The sequence below is a fragment of the Ruditapes philippinarum genome, unplaced genomic scaffold (genome assembly GCF_026571515.1).
Source record: "Ruditapes philippinarum isolate M1 unplaced genomic scaffold, ASM2657151v2 ctg186_1_1_1_1, whole genome shotgun sequence".
Classification (NCBI taxonomy): Eukaryota; Metazoa; Mollusca; class Bivalvia; order Venerida; family Veneridae; genus Ruditapes; species Ruditapes philippinarum.
In genome coordinates this window covers 86,117-109,826 of record NW_026860931.1, presented here as the reverse complement: position 1 = coordinate 109,826, position 23,710 = coordinate 86,117, and the positions used below count along the sequence as shown (strand labels likewise).

Sequence of the window (23,710 nt, the reverse complement as noted above, 5' to 3'; positions counted from 1 at the left end):
TCAATTTAGAATTACAATGTATTTGTTTTAATTCAAGCTACATACATATTACTTCACCGTGGTGCAGAGGTAGCGTGCTCGTTTAGGATGTGAGAGGCCTGGGGTTCAAATCCTAGTCGAGGCAATTTTTTTTTTTGAAGTGTCTTTTTTAAGATAGTAGCCACGATATGCAAGGATAAAGTGTGGCTTTCATAATAAATGAACATAAATGATTTTTTGATGCAACTCTAGTCATGCAAAATTCCATATGTATCAATCTCAAACTGTTATAGAAAAAAAATCTAAACGCAGTCGCTGCGTACGATGAATTATAGTATATAAAAATAAACTTATACAGGAAAATACATACAGATAGTCAGATATGATAGTCAGTATGATTTAGATTGCAAAGATCAGAAAATAACACAGAGCTTGCAGCCCTATGATATTATTTCCTGGTTGACTGGTGCCTTAGAGCCCGTCTACACCTATCCAAGTCTTGTATCATATTCTCTTGTATTGGATAGTGTAGACACCCTACTTGAATGAGTTTTAAAGAGAAATTATGTGACATCCAAGAAGATAATTCCTTGCAAGAAAGTTATAACACGTTCCATTTTTCTACAAGTTTTTGGCTGTCAAGACACTGATAACACCAGTTTGACACAGAACATGTGCCCCGAAGGTTTGATAGTGCTGTAATTTTTATTATTTTCTGACTTTTTGTTACTGATTCAGTGTACATGCCCTTTGAATTTCAGTAAATGATTACAATGTCTTGGTCAAAGGAACAAATCAATACGCTGATACACAGAAGAGCAAAAAATAAAAAAAAATAAAAATAAATACATAGTAAAAAACTAAAAAAGAGCTCTTTTTCAAGTAGAGTCAAAATGGATATAAAATGATCTTGTTCATTTAGTGAATAACTTTCATCAAATAAAGAATTTGCATCAAAATAAATTTTTGTCACATTTTTTCAATTTTAAAAAAGAATGGACGCATTTCATTTACTCCAGTCTGTTTTCGCTAATTGCATCATTTTCCGGCTTTTTTCACATATTTTACAGAAACATGATAGTCTTGCAAAGACAAAGGTATAAATCCTGGGCAATCTTAATGAGACATTTCAGTAAAAATTGTGCCTGAAAAAATGTTGAAAGGGCCATTTATTTAGCTTATCTAAATGTGACATGTAAGAAACTTGAATAGGTGTAGACACGGCCTTACATAACTATTTGACAATTTACTGTCCATACCTCAGTGCAGATTGTTATAAAGTAATTCTTTGCTTCATGCATTCATGTCTTTTTTTTTTGGTCCAAAACATTATGGGCAATAAATTGGAGCCTTAGGTTGATAATTAATCAATTAATCATGTTTGAGCAATTAACCTCTGCTAATATTCCTGCATACATTCACCATACTTATAACCTGTTTCCCATAAAGATAATGTTAGAAATAAGAAATGTTTAACCATGCCATTATTATGGAAGCATATAATTGCATAAAGAAAGATAAAAAGAATTCCATTTAAATATTGTACATTTCTAAATATTCTATTGGAGCAAAAACAAAACAAGAATTATGGCATTTGGTTAAAAGCATTCTTTAATTGATTTTTGATTGTCAAACATATTTTTCAATCATAATTTTACCAAAATTAACATTTTTTTCTGTTGCATCTCAAGTATATACATCAATTGCTCATTAAACAAGAGCTGTCCGTAAGACAGCGCGCTCGACTTTTTTATTGCTTGCCAATAAAAAAAGTTTTTGCAGTAAAAGGCAATACAAGAATCTCTGTATTTTTAAAGTGAACTAGTTGTTTGATACCCTTGAATATTACAGCAATGTTTATATGACATAATTTATGGTAAAGTGAACAAGTGGATAGGAATGAATTTTTTTAGATTTTTTAAGTTTTTTAGTGCTTGCCTATAATACAAAACATTGACAGTTAAGGGCCATAATTCAAATAAAATCTTTGACAGAATTACCTTCTCCTGGACATGTTTGGGAATCATGATTGTAAACAAGTATTCCAACTTTCAAATTAATATCTCAAACAGTTCAGTCAAAAAGTGGACTGGTACTAAAAACTTAACCAAGATTCTAAGTCGATAAAAGGCCTTAATTTTTAAAACAAATCCTTGACAGAGTTACCTTCTCTTGCGTACAGATGGGGGTAATGATGTGAAATAGCATTAAAAGTTTCAAAGCAATATCTCAAAGGGTTAAGGCAATAAGTGGATTTTACCCATATTCAATGTATTTTCTAAGTCAAAAAGGGGCATAATTCTGTCAAAAACCTTGACAGAGTTATGTCCTCTTGTCTGTTGATGAAGGTCGTGATGGTAAACAAGTATGGTCAGTTTCAAAGCAATACCTCCAATGGTTTTTGAAATAAAGTGAGGTGGTACAAAAAACTTAACCAAGCTCAATACACTTTCTAAGTCAAAAAAGGGCCATAATTCTGTCAAAAACCTTGACAGAGTTATGTACTCTTGTCTGTAGATGGAGGTTATGATGGTGAACAAGTATGGTAAGTTTCAAAGCCATACTTGTAATACTTCTGAAATAAAGTGGGGTGGTACGAAAAACTTAACCAAGGTGTGACGCCAACGCCGACGCCGGGGCGAGTAGGATAGCTCCCCTTTTCATAGAAAAGTCGAGCTAATAAAAATTCAACCCACATCTAAACTACTTTCAATCTGTTTAAGAGATTACTTTAGGTGTTCTGTGTAACTTTAAAGGAGACAACTAAGTTATTTGTTGACAAAATTAATAATTTTCTGTTGACAATGTCATAGATTGCTTGACAAACTGATAGAATTATCAGCCCACCATGATATATAAATGCATTGGATAAAGTGAAGGAGAAATACTACAAATCATCAAATATTCATTGCTAAAAACATTCCCATTATTGTAAGGTTTTTAAGTGCAATATATGAGAGTGTATTTTGTTTGAATTGTGACCTAAAATGGTTTAATATTTGACAAAAGTTTCATTTCTACTGTATTTCTCTTGTAGGAAACAATTGAACAGCTCTATTTCACAAACAGGTGAAAACCACACCTCGGAAATGAAATAATTTGTTTACAGGAATCAAAACTTAGGAATCATAAAATATGAAAAGTACATTATAAATATTCACAAAGTAGTCAACACTTTACATATTATCACTTAATATTTTATATATTCTATGGTGACTGTTATATGCCATTTTGTTATTTTGTAAGGGGAAAATATGAAAACAATATGAATACACCAAGATATGACAAAATCTTAATAATAAGTGACATAATATTTACCATACTGCTCTAATGGCTATTTTTTCATATTTTGACACTTTTTTCTTGATAATATTTTGACTATTTTTAAAAAATTATTTTCATAAAAATATGGAGGCATGCTGCCTTAATCATTTACAATACAGTAACATAATTATGTAGAATGAAGTTATAAAAGAAATATATATAGTAACCAATATAAAATAAAGAACATAGTTACAACAGTGTTGAACTTCAGTCATCACAATGGTGATAAAATTATACCTCAAGTAATAAATAATACATGAAATGACATGATAAATAACATGTTTCTTTCAGCTAATTGATATTTTGGCACCTTATTCTTTTGTAAATTAATACTGTTGCAACATGTTAGTAAACATTGGTCTAAATTTACAACTACAAGCAGTGGTATTTTATTCACAAACATCACAAGAATAGAGTGCCTGTTAGAAATCCTGAGAGTCAGTAAACCCTTTTCAAAAATATCAGTGTTTAAATCAGGTTTCAAAGTTCATAAAATATATTTATTAATAAGAACCATCTGTGAAATACTTAATTTGAAAAGATTATTTGAAAAGTTTATATTATTAAACCAAACACAAACCTGTGTGTTGGGGGTGGGGAATTGTTGTAAGAACTTTTGACTAATAAAACTTAACTAAATGTTTTCATACCAACATAATAATAAACACTTCAAATAAGTGATCAATTAAACTAAATATAGAAATTACCTCTGCATGCAAATAATAAATATCAAGAACAGACAGTACATTTAATGTGCACAAATATTTGCCAATTCAATCAAAATTATTGTATTAATATATAATTAACATTAAAATCAATATAAAATTAATATTAAACCTCTCACTCGAAAGATGATAGACTCCAAAACGGCAACATTCTAATAAATCCATCCACCAGTATATACGAAAATATATTCCACTTATATTTCATGGTAACTCATTCATATTTTATACAGAAATTAGGAGAATTAACATTTTATCTCTTCCACTTGTGGAAAATGAAGTTTCCTGAATTTTTATCTCTGGTGTTAGATTGTCTAGTTTGATATGCAACAGGTTTTGGAAATAATTCAACAAACTTTTTTGTCGAGAAATAATGCAGAAGTACCTGGAGGAACAATTTGTTGATTTTTTTTGTCTGTGTTGAAAGAAAATTTGTATCTTGTTAGTAGAACTATCTCTTGTCCTGTAAAACTGTTTATTGCTTGTAAGTGAAACTATCTTGTAATTTAGTGAAACCATCTTGTATGTGAAACTTTTATGTAAGTGAAACTCTTTCAAGTGAAACAATCTTGTAAGTGAAACTACATGTATCTTGTAAGTGAAATTTCTTCCGAGTGAAACAATCTTGTAAGTGAAACTATCTTGTAAGTGAAATTTCTTGTAAGTGAAACTATCTTGTTGATAAAACTGGGTCTTGTTGGCATAATGAAATTATAATGGTATTGTATTTGTATGTATAATCATATCTTTGTACAAATAGAAGCCTTTCAAAAAATGCTAGGAATTGCCAGGTAGTCAAAAAAAAACATTGTGGCATAGACTCCTTCTGGAACAATAGTGCTAATGTTTCTTCTTTTAATATTCCATGTATTGTTTACCCCATAGTGGTGTTCACACCATTTCAGATAGTTGAAAACTATATCCCATCTCTTCCTATTAAAACTGAAAACCCCATGTCCTAATAAAAATACATATAACAAGCAAATTCGTTGAATTTATATCCCCCGCCGAGTACTGGTTATTATTAACACAACAACTGAAGACATAAGGCTATGCAACAGACCAGAACCATTTGATCAACTTTGGCAGGGGACCACCCTAGGATCATTCCTGTAAAGTTTGGTTGCTGTGCAGTCATTTGTTTCTGAGGAGATGTTGTTTAAAGAAATTGCTGACGACGCATGACGACGGACGGTGGGGGATCACAATAGCTCACCTAGATGTAAAAACATCTTAATCTCCAGACTTCATTATTCGTAATTTAGTGATGTTGATCATTATTCCTGTAAAGTTGGTTGATTCTAACTCAAGCACTCAAGGATCAAATAACAACATAATGAAACAGTTTTTACTAAGTCAAGGGAAATAACTCTACAAATACTGGATAAATCCACAAGCGAAACCCCAGGAACAAACTAAATATGCTGAGCAACTTTCCAATAAGGTTAAATGACTCTATGTCAAATCCTTTTTGAGTTACATGCGACACATGTTGAAAATTGCAAACATTTTCTAAGTCAAGGGCAATAACTCTAAAAATACTAAATAAATCCAGACGAAAATACCCAGGTGCACAACTACACATGCTGATCAACATTCCTGTAAAGTATCATGACTTTAGGTCAAATACTTTTTGAGTTACATGTGACACAAGTTGAAAATTACAAAATTTTACTAAGTCAAGGGCAATAACTCTAAAAATAGTAAAAATATCCGGACGAAAATACCCAGGTGCACAACTACACATACTGATCAACATTCCTGTAAAGTTTCATGACTCTAGGTCAAACACTTTTTGAGTTACATGCGACACAAGTTGAAAATTACAAAATTTTACTAAGTCAAGGGCAATAACTCTAAAAATGCTAAAAATATCCAGATGAAAATACCCAGGTACACAACTACACATACTGATCAACATTCCTGTAAAGTTTCATGACTCTAGGTCAAATACTTTTTGAGTTACATGCGACACAAGTTGAAAATTACAAAATTTTACTAAGTCAAGGGCAATAACTCTAAAAATACTAAAAATATCCAGAAGAAAATACCCAGGTGCACAACTTCACATGCTGATGAACATTCCCATAAAGTTTCGTTGAATTCCAGCCATTAGTTGCAGAGTACTACTCCGGAAACGAAATTCGGACGTTTTACTAAATCAAGGGCAATAACTCTAAAAATACTAAAAATATCCAGACGAAAATACCCAGGTGCACAACTTCACATGCTGATCAACATTCCCATAAAGTTTCGTTGAATTCCAGCCATTAGTTGCAGAGAACTACTCCGGAAACGAAATTCGGACGGACGGATGGACGGACGGACGGAAGGACGGACGGAAGGACGGAAGGACGGACGGACAACGCCAAAACTATATCCCCCTCCCGATTCCATCGGCGGGGGATAATAAATTTATATCATACATATACTGGTAGATACTATACAAATTCAGCATATTTTCATTCCTTTAATATACTAAAGGGAAACAACTTCTTTCAGCTTGATCAGATAATAATTGAGTTTCCTACCTTGTTTGTCATGATGTATTACATTTTAGTTTATATTTCTATAAGTAAATTGTTCAACTGTTATGTCAGTCTACAGACAGGACAGGTAGCATGACAGCACAATAGCAAGTGCAAGTATTAAAAAATTTAATTTTCAAAAATTTTCAATGACAAAGCAATATTTTACAGAACAAGTCACCATTATGGTGATTGAAAACAACATAGATCATTGATCAGAGGTAACATCAATGTGCTTTCATGACAAATGCAAACTAATGTATTCATTGCCATGTATCTCTGTTGATTTAATAAAGTTTAAATGATTCATTGATGCATTTTATTGTGTATTTTTATCAGTAATGAAGAACAATAGTCCACAGAATAATCACTTAGCAGGATTTAAACTTAATTTTGCAATTATTGCTATAAGTCAGCCCAGAAAATATAAGATATAAGATATAAGGTTTTTGATATCATTTAGTAAAAATAATTTTTAACTTGTCAACATTTCATTTCGACAGTTTTATTATGAAAGTTGTTCAGGAAATGTTAAAAGCTAGTGACATGCTCGCCTTGAACCATTTAATAATCCTGTGACATGTGATTGTAACTTTATTAAAATCCTTTATATTTGTTCTTATTTTAATTTTCAATGATACAAACTTACCTATCACCTCTATATTTACATCTTGCTGCACATCTGTATCCTTCTTTCCTCCGTTTTTTAATTGGTTGTCTTTTGTTTTATTATCATCCATTTTCTCTATATCACTATCTACTGCCGATATATCCATTATTTATATTTTCAAAAAACTTTACAAATTAATCTTAATATCAATGCATAAAGAAAAGCCAAACAACAAAAACAACCGTTTTAAAAAATCACAAAAAATTTTCAAACATGTACAAAAATCAACTATCTGACATCTTTCATTCACTGAAAAACAAGCTTTTATTCCTTGTACCTCTATGCTCACATTTTAAATACAAAAGAAATTTCAATAAATTCAATAAACTTATTCTATCCTCTATAACAAAATTAATTGTTCTTCTTCAGCAAAATATGTTTTCTTTGAAAAATCCAGGTGCATATACAACTAAAAAATCCCATATTTACTACCAAGTTTAGCAGTATCCCAAGATTCTCTAGTTAAAGATGACCATTACAATAATTAATTATTCACATCTGGTCATTTAGAAGCCTGCATGAATCCCATTGGTTGTGCTGATACCCTAGATCCCCATAATACAGGGGGCTACTTCAATACATCAATAAAACCCAGCATCCCCAAAAATCTATTCAATGATGCATAACATCACCAATGAATAATCCTTTACAATGTCAACTAATCCTTGTATTGTACCTGGCATGTTAAACATTCAGTAATAAAAACAGTCTAAACTGTAAGACAATGTCAGAAAATCACAATAAAATTGTCCGACCTCTCTCTCTCACCAACATTTCATGATATGACTTTTTGTAATTATTATCTGAGGTAAAGTTGAAGTACATCATGTATTAAATACAACATTGTTATCACAGTAAACTAGCTGATGGGCCTGACAGGTAGTTATTGATAAATTACAATGTTTGATTGGTGATAATGTGTCACCACATCAGTTATACTTTGTCCCTTTAATCAGGTCTCTATTTACACACATCTTCAAACAAAATTATTTTTTCTTCTTCTGTAAAAATTTCCCTCAATAATTGATTAAGAAATAATGATTTTCAATTGAATGACTGATTGAAAATAAAGTATAGGTTATAATAGGAGTAATATAGCGATCTAATCCATACAAACAAACAAACATCTTTGTTATTTTTTTAACTTAAAGAATTAAATGTCACAGACAAGAACTGTCACACTTGACTTTTTCTTACTATCAAATGCAAAAACACAGGTAGAGGCCATTATGAGAAGGGTCTTTCAAAGGTCAAGGTCATTTTATGAATGAATAAATTTGGTCCAGTGCGTTGTTTTGTTCAAATGTAAACCAAAAAAGTCAATTAATAACAAAGTTGAAGCAAATTTCATTATATTTAAGAATGCCTTAAAGATAATTAACATTTTAATATCATAATTCACTTCAATATGCAACAACATTGGGTGCAAATATCAATTATATCTGTGCATAAATTATGAAGTTTTTCAGAGTTAAAATAAATTTTCAGATTCAACCTTGAGTCAAGGATAATTGAAGGTGAAGGTCCAAATATCCAAATATGAATCAAATCCATTCATTTATTTCAAAGATTTAGCCAATTTTATAAATATTTAACTGATCTTTAAAGGTCAAGGTCATTTAAAGGTCAAATTCATTCTTGAACTGGTCATTTAAAGGTCAAGGTTGTTCTTGAATTGCTCCACTTGACTCTCATAAGTAGTAGTCAGTCCTAATTTTAATCAAATCAGTCTATTAATAACACAATTATGGCAATTTTAGCATTATTCAATTCTGTCCATAAATAAAAGAGTAATGGCTGATGTTAGTAAAAATCTGTCATCTAACCATGAAGGTCAGTGTCATTTAAAGGTCAATGTTAAGTTTAGTTTAACTTATTGTAGGTTTTTCCCAAAGGTTGTTATGCCCAAGTATCAATCAAATCCTTCTTTCAATAACAAAATTATGGCTTATTTTAGCAAAATTCAATAATTTGATCTGACAAGTAAAGGTCATTTTGAGTCAAACTTGAGTTCCTCAACATGACGGTTTTATGCTAAGAGGGATTTTTCAATGTATCAATCAAATCTATCATGAATAACAAAATTATGAACAATTTCAGGAAAAATCAACAACTTGACCTTCAAGGTCAATGTTATAAATAGGTCATGGTCAAACCCAAATTGCTGTCAACCTGCTGGTTTTATGCTAAGTGTTGTTTTGTTCTAAGTATGAATAAAACCCATCAATAATTAACAAAATTATGTCCAATTATAGCAATATTCAATAAATCATTTTAAAGTCAAGGTTAAATTCAGTTTGGCTAATAGAATTCTTAGTATTGGCGCCCTATATTTGTTGTGGTTTTGACTTCACCTCGAAAGGGTGAAAGGGTGAAAGCATATTATCGTGTCTTCCCCTTTACTTTTGTGGGCCAAAGACATGAAGACAGAGCAGAAATCAGCCAGCATATAACAGGGTTATGTTTGAACAAGCAGTGTATGATATAAGTCAGAGACTCTAACATCTGTTGTACCTTACAGTAAACACACTTATAGATTAATGGTATTATTTCATGCAGCAGATGGGAACAAAAAAATAATAGTTTACCTATATAATTATACAAAAACTTCAAGAACATGGTCTGGAATATTAATAGAAACTCTACAACAAAAATAACCTTCTGTCAAAATTACAAAAATATCATAAAACTTAATGATAAGCTAATGTAGCCTGGATAAAAATATTACTAAATTTCTGTCTGTATCATTTAAAAAAACAAACATTATAGCTCCAGCATGGCAGTATTGAAAACTTTTGTTTGTTTTTTTTTGGGGGGTTTTATGCCGCACCGACACAGTATAGGTACGTTTAATTCATGTTCAATGTACAAGTATATCTATGCATTTTATATGGAGAAAAATGCAAGAATTTTCTTTTCATTATTCTAAAAGCTTAGTCATTATTAATGTTCCAATTCTTGCAGAGTTTCTTAATAATTTTTCTAAATAATCTGTGGGTTTTTTTTTTTCAATTGATTAATTTTTTTTACCACTGCTTTTGGTAATCTATAGTTACTTGGTTTTTCTAACTGGTCAAAGGTTCTATTGTACAAAATATTTTCTTTTTTACTTAACATCACACCAGTTCTAAAGTAGCTTGGTTTTACTGGTCAGTTTCTATGGTAATTTTTTAATCACTGGTCCATGTTTCTAAGGTAAATTTTACACTGATCACATTTTAAAACTATTCATCTACCCAAGAACTATAGGAGTAATATAAATATTAACCTGCTGTTTGTCGACCATAAATAACCTTGAACCCTTGGTGATCATCACTGGCATATGCGCTGTCTGAACTGCTAGATTTATATGTACTTCCACTCGGAATCTTTGATTTGCCCTTACGCACTGGATACTTTCCAACGGAACTCTTTGTTTTTAACATTGGAATTCCAATCTTTGATGACATTTTCCTTTTAAATCAGCTTATTATCAATATACAAAGAACTCATCTAAATCAGTCAACATCTTAATTTATATATCAATCACTATATAGTGTCTAAATTACTAAAAGATGTCTAAAAGATGTCACAAAAAAATGTCTAAATTCATATATCAGTTACTAAGTGTGCAACCACTTCACATCCTACCTCTTTCTTACATATCAGCCTCTATTTGACATAGTAATTGATATATCCATCACTATACAATGTCAAAAATTCATATATCATTCAGCAACTAAGATTCATATATCATTCAGTGACTAAGATTCATATATCATTCAATGATGAAGATTCATAAATTATTCAGCTACTAAGATTCATATATCATTCAGCGACTAAGATTTATATATCAATCAGCGACTAATATTTATATATCAATCAGCGACTAAGATTCACATATCATTCAGTGAGGAAGATTCATTTTTCATTCAGCCACTAAGATTCATATATCATTCAGGAACTATGATTCATATATCATTCAGTGACTAAGATTTATATATCAATCAGTGATGAAGATTCATATATCAATCAGTGACGAAGATTCATATATCATTCAGCAACTAAGATTCATATATCATTCAGTGATGAAGATTCATATATCATTCAGTGACAAAGATTCATATATCATTCAGTGACTAAGATTCATATATCATTCAGCCACTAAGATTCATATATCATTCAGCCACTAAGATTCATATATCATTCAGGAACTAAGATTCATATATCATTCAGTGACAAAGATTCATATATCAATCAGTGACGAAGATTCATATATCATTCAGCAACTAAGATTCATATATCATTCAGTGATGAAGATTCATATATCATTCAGTGACAAAGATTCATATATCATTCAGTGACTAAGATTCATATATCATTCAGCCACTAAGATTCATATATCATTCAGCCACTAAGATTCATATATCATTCAGCAACTAAGATTTATATATCAATCAGTGATGAAGATTCATATATCATTCAGTGACTAAGATTCATATATCATTCAGCAACTAAGATTCATATATCAATCAGTGACGAAGATTCATATATCATTCAGCAACTAAGATTCATATATCATTCAGTGATGAAGATTCATATATCATTCAGCCACTAAGATTCATATATCATTCAGTGACTTAACATATTTTATCAGTCACTATATAATGTATAAATACCTGTAACAGTTACTACACACTATGTTTAATTAAGCACTTATACAATGCCTAATTCCTATTTCATTTCAAATCAATGTAAATGAAAGAATTTTTTTATGTATTTAAAGAATGCAAATAGAAACGTTGAAAGTAATAATATCAATTAAGATTGGGGGAAAAAACCCACTAAATATTGTGCATGTATAGGTAATAGACTTAAAGTTGAAGGATCTGCTGCTATATATTGCCGATATATTTCACCTTAAAATATTAATTCTAGTGTCTTTAAAAGGTGTTTCATTGGAAAACATTTCTTCTTTTTCTTTCTAATATTTTCAATACATTTTTCAAATACTTAAATTGTTTTCCAAAAAGTATCAGTATACCTTCATATGTACTCTTTGCTAATGTCTTATTCAAATTTATCCTAATTTGGCATCACTTATTTCCTTCAATTCCATTAACAAACTGTTAAAATTTTCATACAAATTACATCCACTTCTTTATATTTTGATCTTTCACTAAAATAGAATGTAAAGTTATCCACAGAAACCACAAAAGCACACAACTTTCATTCATGATTTTATCAGATGTATTTAATCCATCAGTGCAGGGTAGGAGAAAAAAAAGCTAAAATATTTTAATGTTTTCTATACAATTACTCTGATTGTGTAACAACAAGTAACATCTATTATACCAACAACAGGTAAAACTTTTCGCCCTACAAATAGATAAGCACTTTCTTTATTTTCACCAACATACTTCCAATTCTCAATCCCCTCTAGAAGATATACATTTGAATGAGGAGCTTTCTTTTCTGCAGTTTTAGCATCTTCATTATCAAATTGATTTAAAATAAAAACATAAAACATACAATGAATGTAGAAAAAAATAATGTTTCATCATTCTCAAATCTGCAGACCTAATCTTATGAGGCAAATGTTTCTTTGATCAAAGTAATTAATAAGCAATTAACATAGAACAAGTTTCTATGTGTTTCTGATATATATACCTTGCATGTAACAATCCTGGTTTATTCATTACTAATACTGTCAGGTTGATAGAAACTGAAAATCTTGTTTGAAAACTCTATTTTCACAGACCATAACATGTATTTTTTTCCACTGACAATACTCACAAAAGATTTCTGTAACTATTCCTCTCACACTTTCAATTGCTCTTTCTTTCTTTCTTTCTTTCTTTTTTTTCTTTCTTTCTTTCTTTCTTTCTTTCTTTCTTTCTTTCTTTCTTTCTTTCTTTCAACTTGTTAAATTTGTCATTCAACTGAGAGACTTGTTATTCAAACCAAGCCATCTCCAAGACCTTGAAATTTCTATTATTTTTGGCTGGCAATTTATTGACTGACCATAGCTAACTATATTTTCGAGATCCGTTTCTTGCTGTTACCAAAGCAACCAGCCGGAAACCTAAGATCAAATATGTCAGCATACGCATTTGCAAATAGTTCCAATAGGCCTACTTTAACAAAATTTTATGGATACATGTTTACATATCAATTTTTTGTGCTTCCATGTACTGATCAGGGCAAGTAATCACTGGCTCTGATTGTATTAGTATTGGAGTGACATTATTTGTAACATTCTCGGTCTCAGTCATTTTAACACATGTACTTTCCACAGACATTGTTGAACTTACTTTACACATACACTGTTGAACTTAACTGATAATGTGTTGTTTTGATATTACTGTCTTCTTACTTATTTAATACCCAAGTACTTAATGCCATGTTAACAATCATCTGTTAAGGGCAACCACTATCAATAACCAGCTTTTATAAATATTATAAGTTTAAAAGAGGCATAACTCCTAAAAGTATATCTTCCAAGATCTTACAATTTTGCCTTGTCATGATCATCAAGTATGACAAGTTTCAATTTGCTAGCTTTGATAGTTTTGATATCATCCTATTTATAATAAGCAATTGTGACAGTTAAAATGGGGCATAACTCCAAAAATATAACTTTTTTAAGAATCATATTGACATCTTTCATACTTTTGAAATCATTCTACAAAATAAGCAAATTATGACAAAAATTCTGTTAAAAATGGTCATAACTCTATTATATTGCTTTCAGGAGAATATCCCATATTTTACAACTGGCTCTTGTCATGATCATTAAGTGTACCAAGTTTCATGTTGATATCTTTCATAGTTTTAAAATATATTCAAATTGATAAGAATTGTATTTTTTGGACAAAAAGCAGAGGCATTAACACTAAATATTATATACCTTGCCTTACAACTGTGACTTGTCAAGATAAACAAGTATTACAAGTTTCATCTTTTACAGTTTTGATTCTGCTTAATATGCAATTTCACTAAAATTCTAATTTAACAACCAATTATCAAAGTACTGCAAGTAATACCAAAGACTACCTTTCAACAAATTTCCAAGTATCTCAGGGTACAGGGAGAATAAGGTTATAGAATCCACTACAAATTTAACTAAGTTTGCATGTTCTTTTTTCGTAAACATTATTACCAAAAATAATATCGGTCATTTTAATGATAAAATTCATGCTAAACTGACAATGTTTTGCCACAGCCACTTTCATCTTAAGGCAGTGCAAACCAAATTTATATTTAAGTTAGCTATCATGATGCCCTGTGTAAGAGTTAAGGCTCTACTGGGGTTATATTTAAGTTAGCTATCATGATGCCCTGTGTAAGAGTTAAGGCTCCACTGGGGTTATATTTAAGTTAGCTATCATGATGCCCTGTGTAAGAGTTAAGGCTCTACTGGGGTTATATATAAGTTAGCTATCATGATGCCCTGTGTAAGAGTTTAAAGGCTCAACTGGTGTTATATTTAAGTTAGCTATCATGATGCCCTGTGTAAGAGTTAAGGCTCTACTGGGGTTATATTTAAGTTAGCTATCATGATGCCCTGCGTAAGAGTTTAAAGGCTCAACTGGGGTTATATTTAAGTTAGCTATCATGATGCCCTGTGTAAGAGTTAAGGTTCTACTGGGGTTATATTCAAGTTAGCTATCATGATGCCCTGTGTAAGAGTTAAGGCTCCACTGGGGTTATATTTAAGTTAGCTATCATGATGCCCTGTGTAAGAGTTAAGGCTCTACTGGGGTTATATTTAAGTTAGCTATCATGATGCCCTGTGTAAGAGTTTAAAGGCTCTACTGGGGTTATATTTAAGTTAGCTATCATGATGCCCTGTGTAAGAGTTAAGGCTCCACTGGGGTTATATTTAAGTTAGCTATCATGATGCCCTGTGTAAGAGTTAAAGCTCTACTGGGGTTATATTTAAGTTAGCTATCATGATGCCCTGTGTAAGAGTTAAGGCTCTACTGGGGTTATATTTAAGTTAGCTATCATGATGCCCTGTGTAAGAGTTAAGGCTCTACTGGGGTTAAATCTTTGTAACAATCTGATTATGTTGTTGTTAAGAGGTAAATGCATTGTAGAGGGCCACTCTGCTGAGGTTACATATTAACATCTCACACAAATTTAACCAACAGTGATTATAATTATCTATGATTTTCATTATTTTGAAAGTTGCCAGCTGATAAAGTTTTGCTTCTGTCCATTCTCATGCTTAAATCAATATAAGACTGAATCACATTAACATTCTATAACCCATAACATATATTACAAGAAAAGCATTGATGCAAAGCATCAAAGGGCGTCCGAGCAAGAAATGCAGCAGGTGCAGATAAACTAGTAGATATATGATGACAAGATATTCTTATAAACTGTTCAATGGTTCATTGGTTTTTACCAGAATTGTATATCACTTATGAATGAACGAACGAAAGACATTGTTCATTATTTATAACTTTGATTGGCATGCTAGAAATTAGAATATTACTTGTTATTTCTTTATGATCGTGGTTATTAATAGCAACGGATATACATGTATACAATCATTTATAATCCATATGAGTAACGCATGATCAACACCACACTTGTGTAATTGTCCCTTATTATGTTATCGCTATTAGCGAAGACCCCCTCTTAAGCTATCTGTTCACACTTAGTAACAATATGACACTTGTTATATTACCATGTTGAGCATAAATGTTTATTATACACTAATTGTAATATCTTTTTTAATAAAAAAAATACAGATTTTATGAATATTGTTTTCTTTTCTTTTTTGTGTTTTATGCACTACTTTAATACTGAGTTTTTACGTTTACTACTATTTTAAGAATTCAATTGTCATAATGACCGACGATTATAAGTCAAAACTTAACTGGAAAAAGTCAGTAAATTATGGTTAAACTTTCAATATATAATATTGTTTATTCTTAAACCATATACATGTACATTTGTATTTTTCTTTATCATTTTTTAAATTATCAATCAATTGAATAATTCATAAAATCTGATTTGTAACTTTGAATAATTCCTCGGCATCTTTACTAAACACGAATAACAAATTAAATAAAATGTTTCAAAGTTGATAGTGTCATATTAATGCCATAAAAATGTACATTTTTTCTCAATTATTGTACATATTTTTTGTTTTTATCTCATATAGATAAAATAAAACATGCGATTTGTGTTGTTGGTTTTTTTTTTTTTCGAATTGTATGTTTATGTATAATAATAATCAATAAATTTGAGAGTTGATCTATTTTTATTAATTATTGTAACCAAACTAAGTGACAAACATTCATTTTGAAAAAAAGCTTATTTATCTGTAAAATATTTGTTCTGTTCTGTAACGATATCAAACATCTACTCCAAAACCGGAAGAGACCGGACAATAAACGTGTGGTACTATTCGCCGGTCGTCAAAATAGACCAGGAGAGACCGGGAATTACCGACAGGAGTACATCCCTCTATAAATAGATTTTCGGAATATTTAGGTCATCAACTCAACATTCTATTTACAGCTTTCGGAATAACATACCATAATAACCCACTGTGTACTACAAAATGATAAATAAAAATACCCCGAAGAGCGCGATTTATTGACGGAAAAGGTTAATTAATTTGAAAATGTTTGCATTGCGAAATTCTCCAGTTCGCTATTCATTGTACATATCGCGACTAATTAATAATCAAGCACCCTCATACCGATCGGAATGATCGGCTTTTATTATGAACAACTATAAAAGGCTCGAGAAGTTGCTGTCGCCCTTTCACAAAATCTGATTTCATTTCATAAAAGGCGCCGCGCTTCGGCGCGGACGCCAATAAATACATGGTTTTCACAGAAAGAAAACTCCAACTTTACTATTGTCTTACATATAACTACAACAGATCACCATATATATTTGTATTACTATGTGTAATTACCAGTTTTGTAGACTTTAAACATTTTCCAGACAATAAATAGATAACTACCTGTACAGGTATAATGAGCCAAGCTAATTATTGCTGGCACTGTTTTATTATAACATTCATGAGTGTAGGTGTTTTATTTCTTACATTGATTGATATACTGCACCATGTATATATATATACACCAGATGCTTTACCTCTATTTCTTCATTTCTTTAAAGTTGAGGATCAGACTATAACAAGCATGTATACAAGCAAAAAACCTTGCCAATCAAGTCAAGAAAACAAGAGGACCATGATGGCACTAAATTGCTCAAAGGGATGGGTATTGCAAAGAGAGAGCATATTGCAATATATTGTGAACCTACAGAACCTTAACTTAATAAGCTGATCATTTAGTATTATGTCCCAATAAATGGTATGTGAAAGGCTCTTTAATAAATTAACAGATTTCACAATGTGTTAAAAAAGGCATTGCAAATGAAGGAGTTTAAAAATAACTTTATGTAAATGCCATTTGAAGTCAAGCTAATACAAGAGGACTACACTTTCATCTTTAATATAATTTTAGTTTATTGCTTCAATATACATGTAATGAGATATCTTCAAACATATTGTAATAAAATATTGCCAGAATGAGATAAAATATTGTGATATCCAATATATAGCAATATATTGGATAACTGCCTTTTGTCATGATAAGCAAGCATTCCAATGTTTAAGTAATGGCCTACATTCAAGCAATGTTTAAGTAATGGCCTACATTAAAGCAATGTTTAAGTAATTGCCTACATTAAAGCAATGTTTAAGTAATGGCCTACATTCAAGCAAAGTTTAAGTAATGGCCTACATTAAAGCAATGTTTAAGTAATGGCCTACATTAAAGCAATGTTTAAGTAATGGCCTACATTAAAGCAATGTTAAGTAATGGCCTACATTAAAGCAATGTTTAAGTAATGGCCTACATTAAAGCAATGTTTACGTAATGGCCTACATTAAAGCAATGTTTAAGTAATTGCCTACATTAAAGCAATGTTTAAGTAATTGCCTACATTAAAGCAATGTTAAGTAATGGCCTACATTAAAGCAATGTTTAAGTAATTGCCTACATTAAAGCAATGTTAAGTAATGGCCTACATTAAAGCAATGTTTAAGTAATGGCCTACATTAAAGCAATGTTTAAGTAATTGCCTACATTAAAGCAATGTTTAAGTAATGGCCTACATTAAAGCAATGTTAAGTAATTGCCTACATTAAAGCAATGTTTAAGTAATTGCCTACATTAAAGCAATGTTTTAGTAATGGCCTACATTCAAGCAATGTTTAAGTAATGGGCTACATTAAAGGTTTTGCTCAATAACAACGACAACAACAACACAGCAATCATTATTAATATCTTGACTGGAAGAAGTAATAAGAGAAACAAACTTTATTAGCTTTATAACTATTTTTTTTTTTGGGGGGGGGGGGGGGGGCTTAGATTATGATTATAGACTGTCAAGGGTGTGTATGCAGTTCTCTAGATAAGCATTGTTTTATCATTTGCAGGAAATAATTTAAAACAAAAACAAATAAAACAACAAGCGCACTACAAAGGCACGGCAAATGCAAATTTGTGTAATCAAAAATAATCTTTCAATTATGGTAGAGACCTAGGCTTATATTGATGCAAGGTGCATGATTAATACTAGCTTTGTACAGGCTAACAAGGAAAATCTAAATAATAAACTTACTATTATTGTAAAAATGTGGTAAAAATCAAAAGAATGGAAATCTATGTGTAAACAGTTTTTGGAAAAAAACTTTCAATTGATAAAAAAAATCTGATTGGTGAAAAATCAGCCACAAACAGTTGTAGTGAGAACTAATTGTCCCAAAATATTTAGACCACTGGGTGTATGGCAATATTCCAGTTTTTCTGGTGGAGGAAGACATTATGTGCGTCTCTATGCATTATTTAAAGCACACGCAAGACCCAAATTAAGAACCTCTCGAACAGTCTTAAAGCTGCCTGGACTAGGCTTCCTCATGAGAAAGAAATCCTGGCAAAATTTGAACCCACAGTATTGATATTAGCCTTTTAAAAATATGTTGACTTACCACATAACCCTTGGGGTAGTGGAGGCTTTCCTATCCCACCTTTTAGACTGTAATGTTGCAGTGTCCTTGAACGAATACGTTTATATCTGCTCTTTCTTTTTGTTTTATCATCATCAGTTGCACATATTTGTTTTGTGTCCTTCCATTCCATCTCAGTTACCTCAACACACTTCAGATCAGAAAAATTAAGTCACTGAAATTATACAAAAAATCAGTTAAAATTTAATTAAGCATTTATTCATTTTCAGATTAAGTTAAATCATATAATCAGTAATCTTATTCATTAAATTTATCTGCAGTGATGAATTTAAATACAACTTTTACCTATTTCATACTTATTCAGGTGCGCTCTAGCAGACTATGGTTTTGGACATTGGGGCGTCAATTTGTACCTCTAACCTGTGTACAGGGTGGGTTAATGGGAGTATTTTCCCCTCCCATAGACCGATTTATTACCGGAGATTGAAAATGGCACTTTTCCCAGACTTTCAAATGCTTTATGGTAGCAGTTTTGATAAATTATCAACAGTATTTTTATAATTTACATCAACAAGTTACAATAATGGTTGGGTATTTTTTATCAAATAATTTATTTTCGATATTAAGAGGATATTTTTTCGTTAGAGTGAAATATGGAATATATTTTCACAAAACATGATAAAATGCCACATATTTTCACGAGCCGGGACGGCGAGTGAAAATGTGTGACATTTTATCATGTTGAGTGAAAATATATACCATATTTCACGAAAAACGAAAAAATAACCTTTTTATTTAATTTCATTATCAAAGAAAAATGGTTATGAACACCATGATTGCTTGCTACACAACTGCAATTGTACAGCGCGCAGTAATATAATTATTGTCTTGTTTTGCACGCGATATTTAGCGCTACATTGTGACGTCACGTAAACAACTCTTTAAACGTCTGTACAGCGTAAAAGACTGAATTAAAGATATTGGTGTTCGGATTTATTTTCTTAGTTAGATCATTTTCTATCATTCTAGATAGTTTTCAAAACAAAATTCAACAAAAAGTTGTTATTTATTTATCAGATTTTTTCAAACAAAATGGCGAAAGAAGTCCCTTAAAATAAATATGAGTTTTGACTCCTCCCACTTTCATATTTATATTTCATATTTAATTTTAAAAAATATGAAATATATTTGACTGATATAGCACCATATTTCATGGGTAAAATTAGATAATATTTCATATCCTTTCAACCATATGTTATTCATTTAACATAAAACTACATCCACATGTAGATTATTATAAACTTGTAAGTGTAACCTATCATTTTATCCTAAAAACAATACAAGTCATTACATATTTGGATACTTCTTGTGCCTTATAATGGAGCCTCAGTCAAGAGCTTTATCATGCTTACATTAAGAACATACATACTTCAAGAAAAAAAAGCATTTTTTAAAAAATATTTTCTACATTTTTCTGCAGTTTAATCAGGTACATAATGTATAAAAAATATACCTGATAATGCAATTTGAATTATTTGATATTATCTTTATAAAACTATTCTGTTTGATTTGCTATCAATTAATCAGTATAGTTGCTAGTATGCTGCAAACTGTGCTGAAAATAATCTTTTTCCTAACCCTAAATAAGTAGCAGTCTAAGTGCGAATTAATTAGAAAATTGAAGAGTATATACTAGCCACCATACTGAGCAAGGCCTGGTGTCTTCATGTCTTATCATGACAATGTGAGATAGCTGCTAGCACAACTTTATCATGTCTAGGATTTCAGGATATTTATGGACAGTGTAAATTTATGAATTATTATTATCCATTATTTCTAATTATCTGTAAATTAGCATTAAGTATGAAAATAGAAGATGTTCAATGTATTAAAATTCAAAACCGCAAGTTAAAAATAATAAGATTACTGGTTTTATGATTAAATGTAGCAGTATGGTAAGATTTCGTGCAATTTGGTGACCTTCTTACAAAAATTTCAAAGTCATCAAAGTTGAAACTTATCTCATTACCTTTGTAAATGTACACAATGTAACAACTTACTAAAGCTGCAGATTTTCTTATTAAAAAACAGCAAATTTCACATTGAATGCCTGTAAATTTATGGATTGAAAAATATTTAAATCTCTAGACTATCCATAAATTTATGGCCTGTCCATAAATATCAAGAAATTCTAGACAGTCCCTTTTGTAAACAGATGACTGTTATCTGCTAAAACTAAAATTTTGCTGCTGGTAAAATTATGGGACTCCGTATTATCGGCGTACTTAACTTTTCCTTAAGTTTACATTGAATGTCATTTGATGAATTTAAATATAAAATGTCTGTGACTGAAGGATCATTCTGATTTACTTAAAACATAAATTTATCTTAGATAACAAAAAGTATAAAATGTGTGAAAGACTTAAGAACAAATTCATGTTTACAAATGAGAGTGACTTTCGTACGTTTTCCAAAACATAAATACAGATTTTGACTATTCTCGGTTTTCACGTGCGCTCACACTCGTCATGCTAAATGCCGTTACTTCGTACGTATCGCACCGTGTTTAAATAGAGGTGTATTATTGCGAATGTTAGCTGTTTATCGACTCAAATATAAATTAGTTAGTCATGAAAAGATAACAAGCAGATCTTAACATTTTTTATGTAAAATAAAAAAAAATATAACATTTTAGTTTTTTTACGTAGCAATGCCTCTGATACTGATAATTTTCGTGCTTATGTTTAGATTATTCAGTAGAAAATTAATGTTATGATAATAAACCAAAAGACTTTCTAAACTGCAATAGTGCAGTTTCTTATCCGTATAAAGTAAGTTAAGAATTTAGACTTAGAATTTAAATTGCTATATATCTTTGTGCATTCTTTCTTATAAATGACCTAATGGCGAAGAAATGCATGAATAACTCAACCAAACCTTAGGATTCCTACGCTGAAACATAAAGGTTAAATCCCAATCCATTAAGTCCGTTGCTTACCAGACGTTAGTCAGACCCCAGCTTGAATATGGCACCGAAGTATGGTCTCCCCACACCAAAATACAAATATATCAAATGTCCAAAGAAGAACACCCCGATGGATTAAGCTAGATTATGGTCAGAATTTTAGCGTCACGGACATGCTTCACTCCCTTGAGCTTAGAAAATAGGAACTCAGACGTATAGATAATAGGTTATGCCTACCATGTTCTGGTTGCTATCCCCATAGAAGAATATTTGACACCCCTCTCCCGAACATCACGCCATGGCCATCCCTTAATTATGTTATAGGTTATTCACAGCAACTTCAGGCTATTATAAATTCTCATTCTTTCCTAGGACGGTATATCACTGGAACCACATACCCCTTGCAGTTTCCCTACTCCCTACCCCAGAGCAGTTCAGTGCAGCCATAGCTGGCATCGAACATGTATCCCCTAGTTTTCCAGTCCCAGTTTTTAACATTTCTAAATATTCTTTTATCCCCTTTTAAACAACTATTTTTAACTTTCTTGCGATTTTTGACGCGCAGACATGTCTACGTCCCCATGAGGCTTTGACATTAAGGGAAGATAGATATATAGATAAATAATTCACCACGAACAATGTTCATTGAAACAACTATAACAAAATGTATTTAGCAATAAAAAAAAGAATAAAATGGACTTTAAGCTGTGCTCAGTGTCTTTAAATATTTATTCATGTATCATATCTTTAAAGAGTTAAATCTAGACCATTACGTTTCAATGATTTCCATATCACATATACTACAATACACATACGTTTTTCAGCTGAAACCAACACACGGGTACGACACTTATTCATGGGAATGTATGTTATTTGGCAGGAGAAACAACGCAGAACTGGGAACTTGTTAGTTTCTGGGTGTTCAGGGTGCTCTGTTTCACGGAGTGATTTTCTGTTTGGTAGGACACTAATAATTACTTGAACCCATGGAATAATGCTTGTTTTTTAAACAGTGTCCATACATATTGTATGCTGTTTGGAAATAATAACAAGGCTTGGTCATCTGTTAATTAGGCAGTAGGGACAACAATGATCAACGAAATCACATGGGACAAAATAAGTTTAGGAATTGTATTATATAGTGCAGTGGAGATAACTTGAATCCATGACCTGGTATGTAGTCAGTAGTTGACAGTGATTTTGATCCGATATCAGGTTATTGTATGTAAACTAGTGGTGCACTGACATTTATTTATCTTATATTAATTATCACCCAACGGACATTTAATCAACGTTTATTTTTTGTGGATTATAAAATCTTTTTGAATGTATAGCACAATGGAATAAGTCAAGCATATTCATATTGTAATAAAATAATACACGTCTACGTACTCGTGAGGGTTTTCACATTATTGAGAAAAAGAATGAAAGAAGCTTTTGTTGTTTCCCAAAAATCTGGTCATACACGTCACATTGCGGAAACAACATACAGAAACTAATTATGGTAGAAACATTATTATGCAAATATATCTA

The 23,710-nt window shown here is 31.0% G+C and overlaps 1 protein-coding gene across 5 annotated transcripts in view; it reads right to left on the bottom strand.

Moving 5' to 3' along the window:
- The window catches only part of LOC132713953 (sickle tail protein-like), a 155,366-nt gene extending 133,626 nt beyond the window's left edge, over window positions 1-21,740 (bottom strand). The window contains exons 1-2 of one of the 5 annotated variants that reach the window (XM_060696669.1): window positions 21,678-21,740; window positions 19,234-19,426 (exon numbers count right to left, since the gene is read on the bottom strand). In XM_060696669.1, the coding sequence (XP_060552652.1) occupies window positions 19,234-19,384 (151 nt within the window). In that variant the 5' untranslated portion in view covers window positions 19,385-19,426; window positions 21,678-21,740. Of the gene's footprint in view, window positions 1-4,147; window positions 4,315-7,202; window positions 7,329-10,491; window positions 10,722-19,233; window positions 19,427-21,677 lie in introns of those variants that run through there. The other 4 variants (XM_060696673.1, XM_060696668.1, XM_060696671.1 and 1 more) reach the window with 4 other exon arrangements.
- Between the last annotated feature and the right edge of the window lie 1,970 nt (window positions 21,741-23,710).